The sequence below is a fragment of the Orcinus orca genome, chromosome 16 (assembly GCF_937001465.1).
Source record: "Orcinus orca chromosome 16, mOrcOrc1.1, whole genome shotgun sequence".
Lineage (NCBI taxonomy): Eukaryota > Metazoa > Chordata > Mammalia > Artiodactyla > Delphinidae > Orcinus > Orcinus orca.
This window is the reverse complement of record NC_064574.1, coordinates 86,781,096-86,802,149: the sequence shown is the minus strand read 5'-3', so window position 1 is coordinate 86,802,149 and position 21,054 is coordinate 86,781,096. Positions and strand designations below refer to the sequence as shown.

Here is a 21,054-nt window from a genome sequence, read left to right as displayed (position 1 = left end):
GGCTGTCCCATGTCACCATCGTCACCTTGCCGAGAAGGCCGGTCCTCCTGGCAACCAGAGGCGGTTCGTACAGGCGCCCGGAGAGACACCTGCCACAAACTTTGACGTGAACTAATGAAGTTTGCACGCTCATCGGACCGGCTGCCCTGGAGACTTGGTACCCACACCGACCGCCACGCGAGGCCAGCGAAGGCTCCGTCTCACGGCAGCGCTCCTGCCTGCGTCTGGCCCGGCCCTCGGCTTCGGCTCGGAGGCAGAGGCCCAACCCCAGGGAAGCGCAGGGGGTCCTGCGCTGGGGGCTTGGTGGCTCCATGAGCTGGAATGGCGGCACCCAGTGCCCTCTAGGGCCTCGGGACCGGGGTCCAGTCTCGCAGTGGACGGCGCCAGCCCCAGAGTCCTTACGGGCTGGCAGAGGCGCCTGTGAGCTGGTGCTGGTGGGCCCTCTCCAGGCTGATGGCCCCGAATCAGGTGTCCCTGTGACCAGGGAAGGATGACTGCCCTGGGCCTGGGGAAGGAGTTGGTCTGAGGGTCTCTTGAGCCAAGTTCTGGGTGAGGCGGGGGTGTGGGTGGGGACGAGGTGAGGCCTGGCGTCTGGAGGGAATGGGCGGGGCGATGGGCTGACGGGGGATGCATGGGGGGGGTGCAGGAACTGGCTGAGGGTCTGGTGCGTGTGAAGGATTCGGGCAAAGCCCCCTGGGGGTCATCTTCGAGGACGAGGAGGCAACCGGCTCTCTGGGGCGGGGCTAGGGGGCGCTCCTGGGTGGGGCCCCCTGCTGCTGAAAGGTTTCTAGTTTGAGGGGGTCACTAAAGCCCAATGAGAGGCCCAGGCTCAGCAAACACCGGGCTGACCTTTGCTACCCCTCCGCCCACGGGGCGGTGGGTCTCCCCTTCAGGCTCCGATCTCTCCAGGCCTAGAGAATCAAGGTCACCAGCTTTACAGACGTGTACTGACTTGCATGACCATCGAATACACACTGACGAAACAAGGGAGATGCTGCATACAGTTACGGGCTGGACCGCATTCCTCCAAATTCATGTGTTGAGGGCCCCCCCAGCCAAGCGACTGTATCTGGAGACAGGGCCCTTAATGAGGTAACGAAGGTAAAACGAGGCCATCAGGGTGGGGCCCTGATCCAAGAGGACTGGCGTCCTTACGAGAAGAGGAAACACAGAGGGCTCTCTGCCCCCCACCCCCGCCGCCTCCCAGTGCGTGCACAATGAATCCACGTGAGGACACACAGAGAAGGTGGCCATCTGCGAGCCTGGAATGACCCGACGGCACCGGGCTCGGACGTCCAGGCTCCAGACCGCCGGTCTGTGGCGTGGTCTACGGCGGCCCAAACTGACCCACACAGCAGTGCCCATCACGTGGTCTTGCCTTGGAAAACCCCACATCTTCCTCCCCCGCGGCCACGGCACTTCCGAGAAGGCGAGGGGCTGTGACCTCTGCCCGGGACCCGCGCGTGAGACCGACGGCGTTCCCTGCACTCCTGAGCCTGACAGATCTTCTACAGCTGCTTCCGTAACTAGGAAGCTGCACATACCCGTGAGCTTGTGTCTGGCTGACAGGTGAGTGGGGGCAGTGAGGAGGGCGACGTGGGCCCCAGGCCTGCTCAGGGCCCTTGGGGTCTGATAGCTCCTCAGGCTTGCTGGACGCCCTCCCCGTGCATACAACCCTCCCCGCCCCCACTAGGACCGTCTGGAAGAGGGTTTGCTGCTGCAACCGCAGGGCCAGGGCAAGGCTCACGGACTGCGTGCTCCACTCACTACCTCCCCACATTCACTTCTGAATGTCAAATCAAGCCCTTGACTCCCTTTCCTTAAAAACTCCCGAATGAGTTTGCACCGCTCTTGGGACAAAGGGCCAACGCTGCCGAAACTCCCAGGCCGTGGCCCTCACCCGCCTTCCCTTAGACCAGGCTCCTCTGCAACCCTGGGGTTCAGCCCCATGGCCTGGCTTCAGTCCTGAGGCTGCCCAGGCCTCCTGGACCACAGGGCCTTTGCACAAGATGATGGAATTGAAACCAGCTCTTCCACTGCACTGTGCTGCCTCACACTGCCAGGGGCCCAGGGACACAGGAAGGAAACGGTTCATTTTCCTGGGGAGACGCTGTCATGTAGTCCAACCCAGGTCAGCCTCCTCTCGACCGCCTCCAGTGAGCCCGAACGCAGCACTCCCTCTACGCCAAGTTGGCCGATTCTTTTTTTTTTTTCTTTTTGATAAATTTATTTATTTATCTTTGGCTGCGTTGGGTCTTCATTGCTGCGCGTGGGCTTTCTCTAGTTGCGGCGAGCAGGGACTACTCTTTGTTGCGGTGCACGGGCTTCTCATTGAGGTCGCTTCTCTTGTTGCGGAGCACAGACTCTAGGCGCACAGGCTTCAGTAGTTGTGGCATGCAGGCTCAGTAGTTGTGGCTCGCGGGCTCTAGAGCGCAGGCTCAGTAGTTGTGGCGCACGGGTTTAGTTGTTCCGTGGCATGTGGGATCTTCCTGGACCAGGGCTGGAACCCGTGTCTCCTGCATTGGCAGGTGGATTCTTAACCACTGCGCCACCAGGGAAGCCCGTCGGCCAGTTCTTTATCCGTCTTTGTCAACTTTCATCCCGACGTTGCCAGCCTCTCCTTGCCCTGTGCTGAGGGCCGTGCCCTGGGACCCCCACAGCTCCCAAACCTAACTCCAGGCCCCCCCACAAGCCCACCCCCATCCACAGAAGGGCCCGGCAAACACGGGCAGCGGCAGCTCTGCTGGGGGGACCTCCGGATAAGGCCGAGCCCTGGCTCTCACCCTCCTCCCAGGAGGCAGGTGTGTCCGGGCAGATGGGCCGTGGCCAGAGCACACTGTGTGCCCCTCCTGAGACACTGCAACGCCTGCCCAGCCAGATCCGCGAGGCTCGCAAGTCAGCACGCGTTCTGAGCAACGCACTTGAAATTCAGCGGAGCCAAGACAGGCAAGTTCAAATTACAGCGTCTACTTGGAGCTCATTGTCACAGCAGGAGCCTGGAGGCCCCACAAGTCGGCTCCTTCAGACAGGAGCCCGTGAACGGTCCCGACCGCCTGGCAGGGGAGAAAGCCAAGGAGAAAGGACAGCGTCTGCCCGGCCGGCCCCCCGGCGCAAGCTCTCAGCCCCCCACTTCCTGGCGGGGCCGGCTCGCCGTCCTGTCTGAGCCAGGCCCTGGCTGACCGCACAGCGGCACTGGCCGGCGGCGCGGAGACCAGAGCTGGGCCGCTGCAAGGCCCTGCGCCCTCCTACCAGGCCTGTCGAAGGGGACACGGTTCCTAAGCGGCCCGTGACGGGCCCCAGGTCGGAGCAGAGGTTTGGTCCATGAGCCACGCCGCGTGGGCAGCGGGAAAACCACATCAAGACCAGCGGGCTATCGGCCCTCCTCCCAGGGAGCCCCAGGGCTTTCTGAGCCTGGGGGCCGCCATCCAGCTCCTCAGCGGCCGGGGGCCTGGAGGCTGACTGCGCCTGCTCACTGCAGCCCAGGAGGGGACGGCACCCAGGCCGGCCCCCGGGCTGAGCTGGGTGGGAAGGGCCCCTGCACGACCCGGGTCACAGTCAGGTCGGGTCTACGCGCGGATGACAAGGCAGCGGCCGAGGGCCCCGACGGCCAGCGCTTCCGCTTCGAAGACAAAAGAAGACGAAGCAAACCCCGCTTTCCCTGTCCCTCAGCCAACTCGGAACAGACACTCCAACTCGAGCTCCTAGACGCTCGGCGTGGAGTGACCGGGGCCACGGCCCTCCCAGGAGGTCTGCCTCCTCGTCCACAAGGTGACGGGGAGACCAGGTAGTCTGGGCACCTGGAGGCCTGATTGTTCTCTGAACACGGAGGTGAACCACGGAGGGTGGGGAGGCTGGGCGAGACCGCACCCCAGGCCTGACGCGGGCAGGGCTACAGCCAAACACCCGCCACCTCCCGGCCCAGGAGCTGGCCCGGGGCCGCTGGCCACCGGCACTGCAAGCCTGGCCCCTCACGGGCACCTCCGGGGAGACCAGGGCCCTCGGCCGAGGCGCTGCTGGGATTTAAGCCCAGGGTTGGCTTGACTCTGCTGGCCGTCTCCACCCTGGGGTGGGGCTGGTGGGCCGGGGGGAGAGCTGAGGGACACGGCTCTGCTCAGCGAGCAGCCCTGCCAGCAGCCGCTGGGCACGGGAGGGCCACCTGTCCCGCTCGCCTGCCTGCTGGCTGGAGCCCACCCGCCCCCAGACCCAAGCCTCTGCCTCGGCGCCCACCAGGGGCAGCGTGGGGCTGGGAGCCCAGCCAGCACCCAGCCCCGGGCGGCCCGGAAGTCACCCACACCTGCATCTCACCTGCCTGCGCCTTGGCCCCATCACAGGTGAACCGTATTCAGTTACAAGATGCCACCAGATCCTAGAGCACCCCAGGGAGTGGCCCGGGGGTCGGAGTGGCCAGGGCCAGGCCCCCCGCCGGCTTGGGGTCCAACAGGTCTGAGCCACTGGGGCCGAAGTCCTTGTGGGGACACCGGTGCCTGCGGAGCCAGCCTCCTCCCACCTCCTTCCCGGGGTCATCTCGGCGCTCGTGCACAGATGGTGGGTGGGGGGGGGTCACTGCATCAGTCACTGCTCCCGGTGCCTGACCTCCGTCAAACCACGCACTCCACGCCCGGGTCTTGGGACAGACGGCAGAACGGAGAGGGGGAAGGACCTCCCTGCCCAGCCTCAGCGAGGTGGGGTCCCGGCTTCGGACCAGCCCCTCTCCCGATACGAAGGCCCCAGCCTGTGGATGAAGTCTCCAGGAAGCCACCTGCCAGGGAACCGGCCCCAGGGGCCTGTCCCTGCGCCAGCTCCACGAGGGGCTGCCTGCCACCTGCTCGCCGCCCGGACCCGGCTGGTCGGCCCGCTCAGCCACTGAGAGGCCGGGGCCACGGTGCCCCATCACAGGCCCTCTGCTCTCAGCTCGCCCCGGTGAGCCGCTGTCCCAACTCTCTGCCGTGCAGCATAACGCCAGCCTCCAAGTCCCAGCCTGCGGCTGTGAGCACTGGGCGGAGGCCACGTGTCCCTGGACAAGGAGGAGCCCCAGTGACGTGCGGCCGCGACGGTGTCCAGAGGCCTGGCGTGGGGGGCGGGGTCCAGGTCAGCACCTGCCGAGGGGAGCCCGGGGGCCGTGAGGCGTCCCTGCTCCTCTGAGCCCCTGCGACCTCCCACCTCTAGGCAAGAGCTGTCGCCACGGCAGCTCTGAGGCGCCCCTCCCGCTGACCTGCTCCGGCCCCAGCCCTGCGCCGGGCACCTGGGCCAGGCCGTGTGGTCGCCAGTCCCACGGCTCCAGCTTCTGCCTGGTCCGTTCTCCCGCCCTGCCCCCGGGGACCGGGCGACCCTCTCCAGGGAGGCACGGGTCAGGGCCGAAGACACCTGGGAGGCCCGTCGCCTCCGCCGCCCCCCAGTTTCCCTTCCTCCTGATGTCACCTCCATGGGGCTGCCCCTCTCGGCCCTCCCGCCCTGTCCCGGGAGCTCAGGAGGCTGGTGGCCCGTGTCCAGCAGGCAGGACGCTGAGCGCCCGGCTTTGTCCCAGTGCCCGGTGCCAGGGCAGGGCCCACGGGGTGCGGGGCCCCGTAAGCCAGGATGGCGGAAGGGGTCTGCTCCCTGCGTGGTGAGGGCAGGCCCGCAAACACGCACTCTGCTCCTTCCCAACCGCTTCAAAAGGAAGGGGCAGGCGGCTGGAGGCTCACGCCCACGTCCAGAGGCAGCAGAGGTGGCCTGTGTCCACTTGCCCCCGGCAAGGCCTGCCTGAATAAGGGGAGGCGGGGACGCTCAAGGGAGCCTGCACACCTGGCCCCTTCCAGGGCGGGCAGCAGGGCCACGGGGGGCCTCAGCCTGAGCCTCTGTCCCCTGACAACTGGACGACTTTGGGACGGAGCCGGCTCTGCCCATCCTCAGGGCCCAGCAAGCAGGGATGTGCTGGAGGATGTTCAGGGGCAGGGCCTCGGGTCTGTGTGGGCCCCAGTCCCCTCCGCCTCAGGCCAGCACCTCGCGGGGCCCCGGGGGGCAGGCAAAGATCCCAGACGGCGGGATCAGGATCCCTGCCGGTCTGGCCGTGAGGGGAAAGCTCTGGGTGCGAGATGGGTGGGGCTGACACATGGCCTGGCGGCTGCCCGGCTCCTGGGGGGTCGGGACCCTCCCAGCCGCCTCCCTACCACCTGTACTTCGCAGCCTCGGAAAGCCGCTTGGGGACTCCACCCCTCGGCGCTCCCCCAAACCTGCATTTTGATTTCTCAGGAGCAGGTGCCCGTGGGGCCCCCCAGGAGGTGCACTGACCCGGGCACAACCGGACAGAGGCAGATGGGGAAGGTGCACGTGTCTGAGCGCTGGGTCCCCTACACACACGTCCACACGCCCTGGCGGCACACGGACGAAGCCACGTGAAGGTGCCACAGCTCCGTGGCTCTGGCCCAGAGTCCAGCGCCGTCCCACGACCTGACGGGGCGTCCTCACAGCCATGCCCCAAAAGTCATCTCCATGCGGCAGACACTGACCACTGCCAGTCCTGGGCCACACCAGATGCGGAGGGGGCTGAGGGCCAGGCCCTGAGGCGGCCGCACGGAGGAGCAGACGCACCGCCCAGGATGGCCCACGGCAGAATGTGGCGAGGGGCCACCGGGGCAGCTCTCCGGCCTCATGCTCACCCTGCGCCCTGCTCCTGGGCCCTCGTGAACCACCGCCCAATCCCCTCGTGAACCTGCCGCCCAATCCGGACCCGGGGCCAGGCCCCGAACTAGACCAGCTCCCTGGCAGGTGTTGGGAGTGGCCTGGCCCCGAGGATGGGCTCTCATCGGGGCCAGGCTGGGAGGACGAAGGGACCCAGGGCGGCTTCTGCTTCTCCGGGAGGCCGCGCCCAAGCTGGGCTGTAAGGGTCGGAGGGAAGGGGCACTGAGTGGAGAAGCAGCGTGTCCGGGGCGGGAACGCCCAGGCGGCGGGCCGCATCCAGCTCCCGGCCTGCTTCTGCACCGCCTGCGAGCTAAGAACGAGCTTGCGTGTTTAAGTGGCCGGAAAAGTTTCTAAAGCTGTCTATAGCAGCTATACCCGTAACTGCTAATAACACCTGGAAACGACCAAGGTGTCCTTCAGCAGGCGAGGTACAGATGAACTGCGGTCCACGCAGAAACACCTGCAAACGACCAAGGTGTCCTTCAGCAGGCGAGGTACAGATGAACTGTGGTCCACGCAGACAGTGGAAGATTACTCAGCGAAAACGAAGTCAGTCATCGAGTCAAGAGAAGACCCTGGAGGCGCCTCAAGTGCGAATCACTAAGTAAGGAAGCCGGGCTGAGCAGGCCACAGACTGTGTGCCTCCACGTTCTGGAAAAGGCAAAACCACGGAGACAGCGAGCGACCACGGAGCTGGGGTGTTCAGGGCGTGCAAGTGTTCCGTGGGACGTTGACAGTCGCATTTGTCAAAAGCCACAGAACCGTACGACACGTGAGGTGAACCACGGACTCTACGGTCATAACACACGAGCACTGGTTCATTACTTCTAACAAAGGCACGCCCCCTCGTGGAGGGCCCAGGGACCCAGCTCCTCTCCCCGCCGCCCCTCCACACGGGCGGGTGCACGCACACGGGGCAGGGGTCACCTCCCGCCCAGGTCCCTGGGCCCCGGTCCCGTCGGTGTCCCAGAGAGCAGGGCCCCGCCTGGGCCTCTCTGGACTCACGGCCCTGACTCTGGGTGACGGTGCCCACGGGAAGGAGCTCCAGCCTTGGGGACCTCCTGACTCAGTGCCACGTCTGCACCGGTTACGGCTCTGGGCAGTGAGCGGAGAAAGTGCCCGTCCCTGAACACCAGCGGTCGGCAGGGCCCGGACAGTGCTCAGAGCCGCAGGTCAGCGTAAGGCACAGCAGGGCCCCAGGGGCACCGGCGCCCTCACACGAGCCAGACCTCGCCGGGGCCACGACCCACAGGACCAGCCCCGTGGGGAAGGCATGTGCCCATTCCCCGACGGGGACACCGAAGCCCGGCCTCCGTGCCCGCAGCCCTCACTGCGGCGGGAGCCGAGCCAGGCTCGGGCCTCGGGAGACTGGGGCGAGTAAATCTGGGACTGGCGAGGAGCCGGGTGGTGGCCCGGCCACACCGTGCATTCACAGCGTTACGGGTTTCTGTGTGCCCCCGCAGGAGGACGCCACCGCATCCCCGGTTTACAGATTTGGAAGCTCCGGCTCAGCAGCTAAGACAGGCACAGTGGCCACGCCGGCCACGAGCTCGGTGTGACACGTTCTAGAATCTGTGTCCGGCATCTTGCCTGTCGCCCGAGTCCAATCCTGCAAGGCCCTGGGTTAGGACGGGCCCCGACGAAGGCCAGGCAGGGAGGAGAGGGGCGGCCGGCAAACCCGACTGCCCGCCGGGCACCGCAGGCTCAGAGCTGTGCCCTGTGGCCGTTCTTACGGTCAGTCTCCTCCTTCTGGCCATGGGGCGCTCTCCATCCCCGGGGCTTTAGAGGGGAGGGGAGGAAAATTCCTGTGAACCACAGCAGACAGGACGGCAGGGAGGAGAAGCAAGGCCGTGAACACGGCCTGCCCACACGTGGAGCTTCTGGGAGCTCCTAACCACCTGCTCAGCTCAACAGGCGTCCTGGCTGCCAGCGCACGCGGGACAATCCTTCCAGGAACGCTCTGAAGGCTCCAGCCCCACTCCTCGGGGGAGCAGGTAGGAAGGGGGCCGGGCCCTGCGGGAAGAAGCTGGAGCTGAGCTCCTGCCTTCCCTTGAATGGAACGGCACCGGCAGGCAGCTCCCACCCACGTGGCAGCAGGGGCCGGGCCGCAGCTCCCCGAGCAGAGCCCGGGGGCTGAGCCCAAGCCCTCCATCACCCCGGCACACACCTGAGGGCCCTCACCTGCAACAACGCAGCTATTTCTAACTCTGCCTTCAACCCTCCTCCTGCCTGGAAAATCACCTTTGGGAAAATAAAGTCAACCGCCGTGACCTGAGATCCTTCCCCAGCCCGGTCCGCGGCCGCGGGAACCTGTGCGCCAGCCTCAGGTGGCAGAGCTGGGAGGCAGCGTGGGGCCGGCCTCTGCTCCCGCCAGCTCACCCAAGACCCTTCCACGGAGGCTCGGCTCTCCAGGGAAGCCCTTCTGAGCCCCGGGGCCAGGGTGGGAAGGGCCCTGAGTCCCCCAGAGTCCAGTGAGCTGGCCAAGGGGGTCACAGCTGCCGCAGACCGAGGCGGCTCAGCGCACCTCCCCTCCCCCGCGGGCCGCGGGCACCCTGCATGGCGCAGCCGGTCCGCGCTGTGGACCTTCTCTCCGGCTGCTCCCCGTCCTCAGCTCACCCTCTGCACCTGCCCTGAGCCGGTGGGCAGGCAGCAGCTGTGGGCAAGGTGCTTCCCGTCTGGGACTCAGTGCCCTCGGGGACCAGCAAGTAGAGATGCCAGTGATCTGCTGAGAGTTCCCGCCAGCAGGGACCCCCCAGCCTGACGGCCCTTGGCCGCGGGAGCGGCACAGGTCTGGCAGCTCTTCTCCCTCGGCCTGTCCGCCGCCGTCCGGCTGCACGCCTGGCAGCACCAGGGGCACCTCCCTGGCCCGATCCTGACTTTCACCCCGTTACTCAGCCCTCCCGTGGGCACTGCTGACGCTGGAGCCCCCGCCCTGCTGCCTCCAAGGGACGGGGCCAACGCCGAGGAGGAGGGCCGTGAGGGGCCTGGGGGTGGACGCTTCCTGCGGGGGTCAGGGCTGCGGTGCCAAGCTCGGGGAGGCTGGCTGCCCGTCGGGGGGACGTCGGCGTCCTGTGCGCACGGCTGTGTGCAGTGCCTCCTACCTTGAAGATGAGGCAGTCGGTCTTGTGCTCGGCGTACATGGAGGTCAGCCGGTACTGGTTCTCTGTGGTGATGTCCACCTGGTAGCCCGTCAGTGTGTAGCACACCTTCCGGAACTCCTGGATCTTGGTCTGGAAGACCTCCTTCAGCCTCTGGTTCTTCAGCTCCGCGCTCTCCACCTGCTTCTTCAGCTCTGAGGGGGACGAGAGAGGCAGTCAGCTCCCCAGCCAGTGTCGGAAGGACAGACGCAGAAGGGCAGAGGGCGCCGGCTGAGGGGCGAGGAAGCCGCAGGCGGCTCCTGACGGGAGGACGAGCCGGGAAGCAGCCCGGGCTCACCCCTCTCCTCCAGGCAGGGGCACAGATGGGGACCCTCCATCTGAGACTGCAGCCCCGGGTCTGCCCGCACCAACCAGACGAGCCGACACACGCTTCCCCGTCTGCAGCCGAAGCCCTGCCAGGGCTGGGTGTCCAAGCCAGCTGAGAGGCGGCGGGGCGGGGGGCTGAGAGAGCAGAGGTCATCTGAGATGTGGTCCCCACTGCCCGCCCAGAGCCCAGACCGCTGGGAGAAGACAGGCTCCCTGGGTGGTGGGGTCTGCGAGGGCACCCCTGGGCCCACCATCCTTTACGCCCCAGCCCTGTTCTAACTGGGTGGCTCAGGACAGAGACCCTCAGGCCCGTTTGCTGCCCCTGCCAGGTGTACAGCCGCGTGGGGAGAAACCAGCTGTGTGAAGCCATCGGGAAGGCACGTAGCAATTCCCACAAATCCTCCACCCAAGGTGCCTTCCCAGTAATTAAACCCTGATTCATTCCCCCGTGAATTAGCGAGGCGGCTCCACTCAGCGCACACGAGTTGCCTCCGAGGCCAGGTGCTTCCTGGTGGTCCCATCTGGAGCCGCCCAGGGGGTGTGGAAAAGCCCAGGCCTCGAGCCGTCAGGCTGGTTTGAGTCCTGCCCTTCCCGCCCTGTGGTGGGGACAACCGTCCTCCCTCCTCACGCTGACCCGCAGGACCCAGCGTGTCTCGTGCTGGTTTAAGACGAGCAGATGCAGTCAGGGTCACCTGCAGGGAGCCTGCGTTCCAGGAAAGAGAGACCCCCCCGCCCCGTTCTAGACAATCAAGCTGGACGCCACAGGGCCGGAGGCTGAGGATTGGGGCGGGGGGCTGTTCGGCTACCCGACAGGCCCCAACACGCTCTGCTGCCGCCACGTGGCTGCGAGGCGGGTGCAGGGTCTCTCCCGCCTCACAAGCACGGACACAAGCGACTGGCGGCTTGGCCGCCGATCCACGGCGGAGGTAGGGCTGTCTGCCCCCAGGACCAAACTCCCGACAACATTACCACCCTAACCTCTCACACACTCTGTAACGTGCCAGGGTTTTGCACACACATCCCAGGTCCTGTCTCCACAGCCTGCAGCTCTGTGGGCAGCCTGGTATCGGCCGCCCCCCAGCTCTGATGCTAGCACTGCGCCCTGCAGCCTCTTCACGGCACCTGTGTTTCTGGCTGGCCGGCTGCCTGCCGCCTGCCCTGCCCGGACTGCCCCCATCCATCACCTGGCCCAGCGGCCCTGCGGACACTCTCGTTCCGGAGCTAAGGGCCTCTCCGTTGGGGACGTGGGCGTGGAGCCTTTGATCGATCGAGTAATCAGACTATGAGATCAAAAGGGTAACGGGCAGCTCTGACCCCACGTTCTTCCCTTGTCTCTCAGCCAGACCACCTAGGATGGACGCGTCAGCAGGAGGAAAAACTCACTGACCGAGCGCGTGCGGTGACGTGTCCCCGTGTCAGACGGCGCTGCCTTGAGTACCTCTCAGGGGCCCAATGGGAAAAATTAAAGTTTGGTCATAAATGCAGCCCGATCTTGGAGAAGGGAGCGTCCCCTCTGCCCTCAGGCATAAAAGGCCGTCTGTTCCGCAGCTCACAGACTCCTACGGGGCCTCCCCGCTCGGGGGAGACGTGCCCCCTGCCGCGCTCGGGGACCATGCTCTGCGCATCTGCCGCGTGCCGGCACAGCGTGGCCCTCACAGCCCACGAGGCGGGGCCAGAAGGTGGGGCTTGCGGGGGGCTTCCTCCAGGTCACAGGGGCTGCCAGAGGCCGAGGGCATCTGGCCCCGGTGGCCTGGTCCACGTGGGGCAGGAGGGGTGCTGCTTCCAGCAAAGCCCGCCCAGAGGCAAGTCCAGGGAAGGGACCACGAGCGCCACTCTGACTTGGGGCACAGTCAGCGTCTTGCCCTCCTGCGATCCTCGTAGCTCAGTCGCTTACATACATGTGAATGAGTGACTCACAAAATGGTTTGGATTAAATAAGAAAAGACAGGACTTCATCCTTGGAAGCGGCATTGCTCTGATTCAGCCTCTCCCAGAGCGAGCTGAGGCTTCCCCTGGTGGGACGGGGGCCTGCGCGGGGCACCCCCGAGACGCTCCTCTGCGGTCCCAGAGGCCAGAGGCTTCCGGAGCCTGCAGTGACCCCAATCTGCGCCCACCGGCAGGCACAGTCACAACTGTCACATCGAGGGCTGGCGGCCAGCCTTGGACCTGACCTGGCAGGGCCACACGCGGGCAGACAGAGCCGGCGCCGCAGACAAGTGGCTGCCAGGGCTCCGCTGAGCTCCAGGGCCACCCACCCCAGACCTCACCGCCGTGTGCACGTCCCAGCCCGCTCGGCTGTGCCGGGGACGGGGTCACCAGACACTCGGGCCCAACGGCCTCACGCCTGGGCCCAGCCAGGGGCCCCTCCCCTCCTCTCCCCTGCCCTCCCCGCCAGCCCAGGGAGCCGGTCTGCACTGAGATGTTCCTGAGGCCCCCGTGACCGGCCCAGTCTCGGCCGGGCCCTGTCTTGCCTCTCCTGCCCTTTGAATCTTGTCCTCCAGCCCGCTGGCTGTCTCTCCTCTGAGCCGAACCTCCTCCCCCCCCACCCCTGCCCACAGGCCCCTCTCCCTCCCAGGCCCCTCTCGGGGCTCTCTGCAAGTCCCTGGGAAGGGAGGAGGGAGGTGGTGGAGGCGGGGACAGATCGGAGGTCAAGGGGCAGTGCCGTCCGCTCTCTGGCCCAGGCCCCTGGCCTCCTCCAGCCGCGTCCGAGAGGCCCTGGCATGGCTCTGACCCCCACGCCGCCTCGTCATCAACCCCAACCCTCCTGGAATTGCAGGAGGCAGCTGTGAAAGCTCAAAACTAAACTGCACTCCGTTACGTAAGAGAGAGCGCCTCACCCGAAAGCAGAGCTGCCAGGAGGAAGACGCGTTCACGGGCTCGCGGCTCCGGAGATCCAGGTCCCGGCCCCGAATCTGGAGACGGGTTTACCCGAGGGCTTGGGCACAGCCAGCGAGGGGCAGGCAGCCAGCTGGGCAGCCGGCCACGCCAGGCCTCTGCAGAGCCCGGCTGTGCCTCTGTTTTACTGAAAGTGCACCTGCCTCTCAGCCATTCAATTTCCTTCTTATGAGTTTGCAGGCTGAGGGCAGGGCGCGGAGGCGGCAGCGGCGAAAAGGTCTCTGCTCTCGCTCTCAGGTCCCGAGGGCGGCCCAGCCCCGGCAGCAGCGCCCCCTGCGCTCGGTCAGACTCCGGCTCGCTGGCCCACACTCTGGGATGGAGACCCTTCAGAGGGGATCGAAGCCAACAGCCAGCACTGCCCACTACACCTGCTTTGTCCCGGGAGGGGCTGAGATGCACACGCAGACAAGACGGCCGCAGAGGTGCTCTGAAAGGTGGGCGAGGCTCTCAGGGGCAGGCCCAGCGGTCCTCTCATCCGAGTCCTCCCTTGCCAGGGGGCCTGAGCCGTGCCCACGGGGCGGCCTGTGCCAGTCTGGCCAGCCCATCCTGCTCCTGTGCCCCGTGGACAGACAGACCTCCAGCAGCACCGCCTGCTCCAAGCGCCTCCGTTCTGGGACCCCTCAAGGCCGTGGCTCCCTGCTGGCGGGCTGGCCTGACCCACGTCCGAGTCCAGAGGTTTCTGACAGTACAGCAAGTACTGCCCCCCGCCCTCCCGCCGCTGCAGCAGGCCCAGCCCCCCGTGGGGAAGGCAGCTGGCGTGGGAGAGCGTAGAGCTGGGATGGGAACCCGGGGTCGCCAGACTCCAGGCCCGAGGCCTCCTGCCGCGGCCACCGAGCTCTGAGGGGCCTCGGCCCAGGCCAGCCACTCTGTTCTCGGGGCTCACACTCCGCCCTCTGCCCAGGATCCAGGGCCAGCCTGTCCTGCGTGAGGCCCAAGTCATCTGGACAGGACTCTGAGCTCCTAAGGGAAGCTGTGGCCTAACAGCCCCACCGTGGCCCCTGGCCTCTGCCCCTCCACGTCCACCTGCACTGGCTGCTGCACCCCAAAGGCGCCGCCCTGCTCTCGCCTCAGGGCCTCGGCGGGCGCCTGGGTGGCCTCTCCCACCTGGGCCCTAACCCCCATCCATCGCCCCTGGAGGGGTGTGGCCTCCCACCTTGTTCCCAGTGGGCCCCACCTTGGCGGTCATCGTAGCACAGCAGAGCATTTTAAGACACGCTTGGCTCGACGTCCGCCTCCTCCCGCAGCTACGAGCTCAGCAGGGAGGACCAGGTCCTCTGGCCATGACCGTGTCCCCAGGCATCTCAAGGAGCCTGCGGTGTGGAAGGCGCCGCTTCTCCACAAACTCTCCACCCCACCCCAGAAGACGACCCTGAGGGAGTTTAAGCACGAGCAAGCCCCTGCCCCCGACACACACGTGTTTATCCACGAGCACGTGTCCGTCCTCCTCTCCCTCCTGCAAAGACCATGAGAGGGAGGGGGGCCAGCGGTGCACAAGGGGGGACACGCGTTCCGAGGATGAGAAGCGGACGGGGACGCAGGCAGACGGGTCAGTGGCCCTGGGGGGCGCCGTAGCACAGCAGTGGGAGCGGCCGAGGAACCGGGGGTCTGAGGGTCTGTGCGAGGGGTCACCCCCGGCTCCTCCTGCCCCAGGGCAGGTCCCCCCAACCCCCGGCAGGGAGGAGACCCGAGTCCAACCCCACGCACACAGGTCCTTTTCAGACGCTCGCTTCCTGAGAAGCCAACCTGCAAGACACTGCCCGGAGCCGCCTGCGGCCGCCCTCCTACACCCCACTGACCCACACCCCCGCCCTGCCCTCAGTCGTCACGGCTGGGCTGGCCCAGAGGGAGTGACCTCGCCGGGTATCTCTCTGCGCCTGGCGGGGGTGGAGGAATAGGGAGGTCTGGCGGCTGAGCTCCCTGCCGAGCACCCCCGCCCGCCCCACAGCTGGGCGGCGGCCCTTCTGGGAAGGGGGTTGGAGCCGCACCTCTGTGTCCCGCGGATGAGCCCCTGAGAGTGGTCTGCGTCCTCCACAGAAACAGACCAGGGGTCACCAGACGCAGCGGGAAGCTCCTAATGTAAACAATCAAAGAGCCTGGACAAACAGAACATTAGGAACCTGGTCGGAAGAGAGAAGAGCCGCCCCACGCTGGGGTCGGGATCACGCGGGCGTCCGCGGAGGGGCTCAGAGACAGAGCAGAAGACGCCTCCCAGAGACAAACACAGAAACAGAGGTGGAAGACAGCGAAGAAGGAACGAGACTCTGGGAGCTCCAACATCCAACTAATAGGGGTCTTACATGAAGAGATTACAGAAGGCGGGACAGAGAAAACATCAAGGAAACCACACAAGAGCCTCCAGAGGCCAAGGCCGCGTCTCTCCGGGCTCAAGAGACAGAGCGTGACGATGGCTCAGAGCACGCCAACGAGCCCTAACCCAGGACGAGAACGCAAGCCTACAGCTGATGGGCGGCCCGCTGTGTTCTGAGCACCAGGAAGCGAGTGGCTCGGCCGGGGGTTCCAGAGGCATCAGACACGTCAAGGGGAGAACCAGGACCGAGAGAATGAGGTGGACAGCAAGTCGTGGACAGAACGACAAAACGACACCTGCCCCGGACGGGAGATGTGGCCCATGGAACGAGACGCCACCCGTTCCAGCCGTAAGAAACACATACGAGGTCAGAGGATCCCAAGTGCTGAACAGTGATTTAACCAAAGGCGAGACAGCCACACAGGGTGCAGTGAGGCAGGGACACGCGTGTGTGCGCGTCCACGTGTATGGCCGTGCACGCTCACGTGCACAGGAGAGCTAGCGCCTCGCCCACCTGAGGACCCGAGAGTCACGTGCACACAGCGTTCAGACACAGGGTACGAGGCCTGGGGGAGCAGGCGGGGCCGCGTCTGCCCCACTCCAAGTCCACAGTCAGCACCTGGCTTTTTACTACCATGAAAAGGACCTTCCCAGCCCCTCGGTGGCCAGGGAGGGAAGGCCACCGCAGTGTCAGCTTCCTCGCGACCCAGGTCAGCAGCAAGGCGGAAGGCAGGTGTCCTCCCTCCGCCCCTCCCGCCCACGCCTGTTCTCGCCGCGGCTGACCACGGTCACGACAAAGCCACGTGGTGACCACAGGGGCTCCAAAAGGGCTTTCGTCCCTGCGATGAGTGACGAAAGCCCAAGGCAGCCTGGGGGCCCCACCGTCACCGAGTGGCTGCTGCTGAGACTGGACCCCACCCCGGCCTCCCCGGATGCGTCCATAAATGGACCCCCAGTGGTGGGCAGATGCCACAGCGGGGGAGCTGGACCAGCCCAGGCCACGGGCACAGGGAACTGAGCCTTGTGCGGGCTGAGGACCAGGCCCTGCGCGCTGCCCGTCTAGGCTGGGCTCTTGCAGTGATGCTGTGTAGGAGGCTGGAAATCAGGGGCTATAGGAGCTTCTGAAGTTGTCTTCTGGGGACTCGGGACAGAGTCATTTATCTTTCTGAAAAGTGAATAAAAAACACTTAGGCAATGCTGAGATTTTCAGGTTCTTTTAAAGAAAATGATAAAAGGACGAACGCATCCCCGTTAGGAAGAGCAGCCCTGAGCCCAGGCTGAGCCGGCGGCTGCTTCTCAACGTGGCGCACGCGGGTCCGCTCCCAGGACACCAGCCTGAGGACAAGAGGAAGGACTCTGGGACCGGCCGGCGGGAAGGCTGTGGGGCGGGCCAGGGCGCCTGGCGGGGGGCGTGCTGTCCGCTCGTCCAAGAGCCAGGACCACCAGCTCCCGGCTCTGCTCCAGGCCATGAAGGCGGTCGGGGTGCCTCTGACCCCCCGCCCTCCGCTCTCCGGGCACCCTGGCTCCTGTGTTCACGCACACCCCGTCTCCGCAGCCTGAAGGGGTCTTCGGTGCACGGCAGGGGCAGCCGCGGTGGGAGTGATGGCAGCCCATCTCCCGGACGCTCACCAAGCCCATTCTCCGCGGCCCCCGTTTCCTCAGCACGTCCACGAGGAAGCTGGATGAGTGACTGCTGCCGTGATGGGACACCGAGGCTGGCCCGCCCCTGGGACCAGTGCTTCCTGCTGCCTCTGCTGGACCTTGGCGCCGAGGCCACGGCCCTGCTGCTCTCCTGGGACCCTGGCAGCCAACAGCACATCAACAACCTCGCCAAAGGTGAGCCAGCTGGTGACTCTGGGCCCATGGGCCTCGGGTCTTCCTGAGGTCAACGCTGGGTCCCAACTGGAGACTGGCTGTGGGAATACTGAGAAGGCAGGGGTGCGGCCAGGTTCCTGGGTGAGCTCTGGGCCCTGGAGGATGGTGGGTGTGGGACCAGGTCCCGAGCTGGGCCTCAAGCTGCTGGCGCTGGCGCTGAGGGGGAAAGAGCGGCGACCACGGGCACGCAGGCGGAGCCGAGCCAGGGGCTGGACAGCGAGGCCGCGCGGGACCCCACAGCTGCTGGACGTGGGGTGCTGGGGTGGGAGAAGGCTGCGAGGGGGGGCGGGCAAAACGTGTCCCCACGTAGCAGCGGGGTGCTTGGGAGTCAGTTCCTGCAGGCAAACAGAGGCCAGGGAGGGGCCCTGCCCCAGGAGGGGAGCACCCCCACTAGTGTCGGGGCGACGCAGACCCCTCTCACGGAGCCCAGGCTGACCTGGATAAAGAGGCGCTGTGCTGAGCCACGCGGCCCGTCCACTGGTGCTGCCTCGGGCGCCCTTGGCCACTCGCTTCCCCGGGGAGGAGCCGGCCCCCCGGCAGGCCCCTCGGGAGGCAGCCCCGGCCTCCCAGCAGGCAGTAACCAGTGCTGGTTCTGCTGAGGCCCAGAGCGGGGCCACGCTGCCGGGGCCGAATTATCCATGCCTGGTAACTTCTAAACTATTTCAATTCTACATTTTTAAGTACTTAACAATTAGGCATCAAATACTGATGCAATTTTATTAGCCACCGTGGGAGCCAGCACTGTGGGACTGTGACTGGGTGAGGGCCCTGGCCCGGCTGGCCACCTAGAGGGAGGAGATGGTGGGCCACCTTCACAGCAGAGCTGGGCTGCTGCCCGACGTGGCACGAGCCTCCTGCCCATCCTCCTGGACGCCGCCTCCCGTCCCAGATCCATATTCCGGGAGAGGAGGGGGGAGGAGAGGAGCCTGTGTGGTTGGCAGGCGCCGAGGGGCCCAGGGCCAGCCGGCCGGGCAGCTCCGTGGTCCCCGGCTCCCCTCCCCGCACAGCGCTCAGCAAGGAGGCCTTTCCAAGAAAGGGCACAGCGGGGCACCATTGTCCCCCGCAGCCAGCTTCAGTGACAGGGGCCCAGGACCCTGACATCCGCTGGCCAGAGCCTCCTGCCGCCAGAGGGGACGGCTGTGTTTGAACTGCCTGCAGCCAGACGGCCCAGAAGAGGCTCTCCATCGTGAGCCCGTGTTCCCCGCTGGGCCGGAAATTGCACGTTTCACACGAGAGAGGAGACGCTAGCCCTGGAATTACATGCAGATGAGCAGCGCGCGCCCACCGCCAGGCCTCCTGGCAGACGGCCGCCCTGGAAAGCACGGTGCCGGCGTTCAGACGGAGATCTCTGTGATTAACTGCTCACTCGCGCAAGCAGCTTGTCACCTTGCACAGAAGCGATCTGAAAAGACACCAGCAATTATGGCCCACCAGATTATGGGGTGGGAGAGTCCCGCGGTGACAGGCGGGCGCCGATGTGACACCACGTTCTCAGAAGACTCCCTCCCCCACCGCTGAGACACAGCAGCTGAGGCCCCAGAGGACGGCCCCTCCCCCCGCCTCGCTGGCTCTTTCGGGAGTGGAGGACCAGCTGGGCCTGGAGGCAAGGTCACCGCCTGGTGCCCACCTGGACTCAGAACAGCCCCGAGTGGGGCACAGACGTGGGGAAAGGCCCAGAGGAGGCCAGTGCCCGGCCCCCGGGCAGCGCCAGCACTGCTGTGAGGAACCGCCCTGAACACTGGGCACCACCTCGGTCACAAAGGTTGGCCTCCTGCCCAGGCCACCAGCAGGGCCCCGGGGAGCCCCGTCTACCCTCTGACGTTACTTAGGCACCTGCTTGGGTGCTGGCCACCCATTTCTCCCGACTGAAGCACCCCGACAAGGGTGGTGACCTGGGCTGCACGGCTTACGGCTGCCTGGGCGGCAGGAACGGGAGACGCTCGTCCAGTGCGGACGTGACTCACTCCGCACGCACTTGCTGGTCTTAGGCTTTGGGATGACCCTATGAAACTATCACCACGTGCGTCCCCACTTCACGGATGGGGAAACTGAGGCTCAGGCCGTCAAAGGCAAACCACCTGAAGCTGCGCTCATATGCTCACACGTGTGTACTCACACATGCACACGTGCGCACGCACACACATCCACACACGTTCACACACATGCCGGAGCCAGAAACCACCCAGAGGAGAGGCACACGACAGCTACGGTGCATCACAGACCCCGAGACGGAACCGGAGAACCCTGCTGTTGAACACGTGGCCGACAACTTCCACGTGCCCCTGCAGGGGGGCTGCCAGGGGCTACCTGGGCAGAGGCGGAGGTTTCTGGTGAGCAGGAACCTACGTGGGGCCCCGGCCTGCTGGCTCGGGGCGGGGACAGAGCACAGGGACGCATGTCTGCAGGAGGCTCTGGCGCTCTCTCCACTCTGCGCGCCGCATGTATTATTAATTCCTGACAGTGGGCTCACACAAAACTAATTCCCTGGAAGGCGAGCTCCCTCTCAGAGAGGGAACCTTTTCAGAGCTCATCTTTTATTGACTGAGTCATTTTCGAGTCAATCTGTCTGCTTTCGGCAAGACAAGAGTTTTACATCTTCTCTTTCTCTCCTTTGGAGATGTGGCAGTCTATTAAAACCTGCTAACGTGTGCAGCTAGGCCTCAGATCCGAACTGGGATGACTTCCTCGGATGGCAGGAGATAAAGGAAGAGGACCTCGGGAGCTGCTCGGCTGTGGGCTCTGGAAGGAGGGGAGGCCGGGGCGCGCGGGGACAGGGCAGGCAGCCCCGAGGGATCCGGAGGGGCAACGATGCAGGCTTCCCGGCAGAGCCAGGCCTGGAACGTCTCCCAGGAAGACAGGGTCCGGGATGGGGAGTGAATCAACGAAAAGTGCCTGGGCTCTGCCCATAAGAAATAACGTGCCAGACGCACACGCCCGGCCTGGAGGGCGCAGGAGGTTCCCCGGGGTGGTTCACACTTCACCATCAAGGACAGGGGGGCCCTCCTGCCCCTCTCCGGCCTGACAGCGGCCCTGGTGTCCCAGCACACAGGGCCCCATTTCATAATTCACAACTGCCCAGCGCAGCAGGCGGTGCAGGCTCAGGGTCAGCCTCTGCCCGAGGAGGAAGCCGAGGCTCAGAGACATCAAGCGGCTTGCCTGAGGACACACAGCTTTTGGAGGCGGAGCCAGGACCAGAAGCCAGGTTGTGTGAATTCCGCTCCTGGGGCAGGGCGTGGGGCTTTGCCAGACAACTAACCCTGTGACAGCCCGTGGCTCCCCCACCGGAATTCAGAAGACGCCGCCAATGCAGCCACCCCGCCCACCCCCCGTCTTCTCCTTCCACCTTTGCCCAGTTCCCACCTCTACAGAGGCCACCCCCGACCACGAAGAGCCCCGGCCTCACCAGCACCCACAACACATCCAGCACAGCAAGGTGAGGGGGGAGGGAGGTCCTGCCGGGGGACCCCCAAGGCCGGCAGGGCTTTCGGAGCCCCCCTGTAGATCCCCCCGGGCCAGAATCAGCAGGAAACGGGCTCTCCCCAGAGCCTCTGGGAGGGACACAGCCCTGTCGGTTTTAGCCCAGTGAGACTTCAGGCCCCAGAACCGTCAGAGGACACGTCTGTGTTGCTTCAAGCCACGCAGTGTGCGACTTGTCATGGCGGCTGTAGGGCGCTGACCTGGGAGGCTCGGGACGGCCGGACCTCTGAGACTCTGGGGCCGCGCTTTCCCAGCCAGCAGCAGCAGCAAATGATGGCAGCAGCCCCGGCACCAGAACTTTAGGAACAGCTGCCGGTCACCCCATGGTGCACCGTGTACCCGGCAGTGCTCGGCCAGTCGCCCCAGGGTGTCCCGTGT

The 21,054-nt window shown here is 65.8% G+C and overlaps 2 protein-coding genes across 14 annotated transcripts in view; both read right to left on the bottom strand.

Annotated features, from left to right (window-relative positions):
- Nucleotides 1-21,054, bottom strand: part of MAD1L1 (mitotic arrest deficient 1 like 1) — a 316,733-nt gene that overhangs the window by 24,874 nt on the left and 270,805 nt on the right. For 10 of the 13 annotated variants that reach the window (XM_004268980.4, XM_033426704.2, XM_033426706.2 and 7 more), the window contains one exon: nucleotides 9,759-9,949. The exons of 1 other annotated variant lie outside the window; for it this stretch is intronic. In XM_004268980.4, the coding sequence (XP_004269028.1) occupies nucleotides 9,759-9,949 (191 nt within the window). Of the gene's footprint in view, nucleotides 1-9,758; nucleotides 9,950-15,473; nucleotides 18,602-21,054 lie in introns of those variants that run through there. 2 more of the 13 variants (XR_004482842.2, XR_007472361.1) reach the window with 2 other exon arrangements.
- PSMG3 (proteasome assembly chaperone 3) overlaps nucleotides 1-21,054 on the bottom strand; it is a 348,811-nt gene that overhangs the window by 205,007 nt on the left and 122,750 nt on the right. The gene's annotated exons all lie outside the window — the stretch shown is intronic.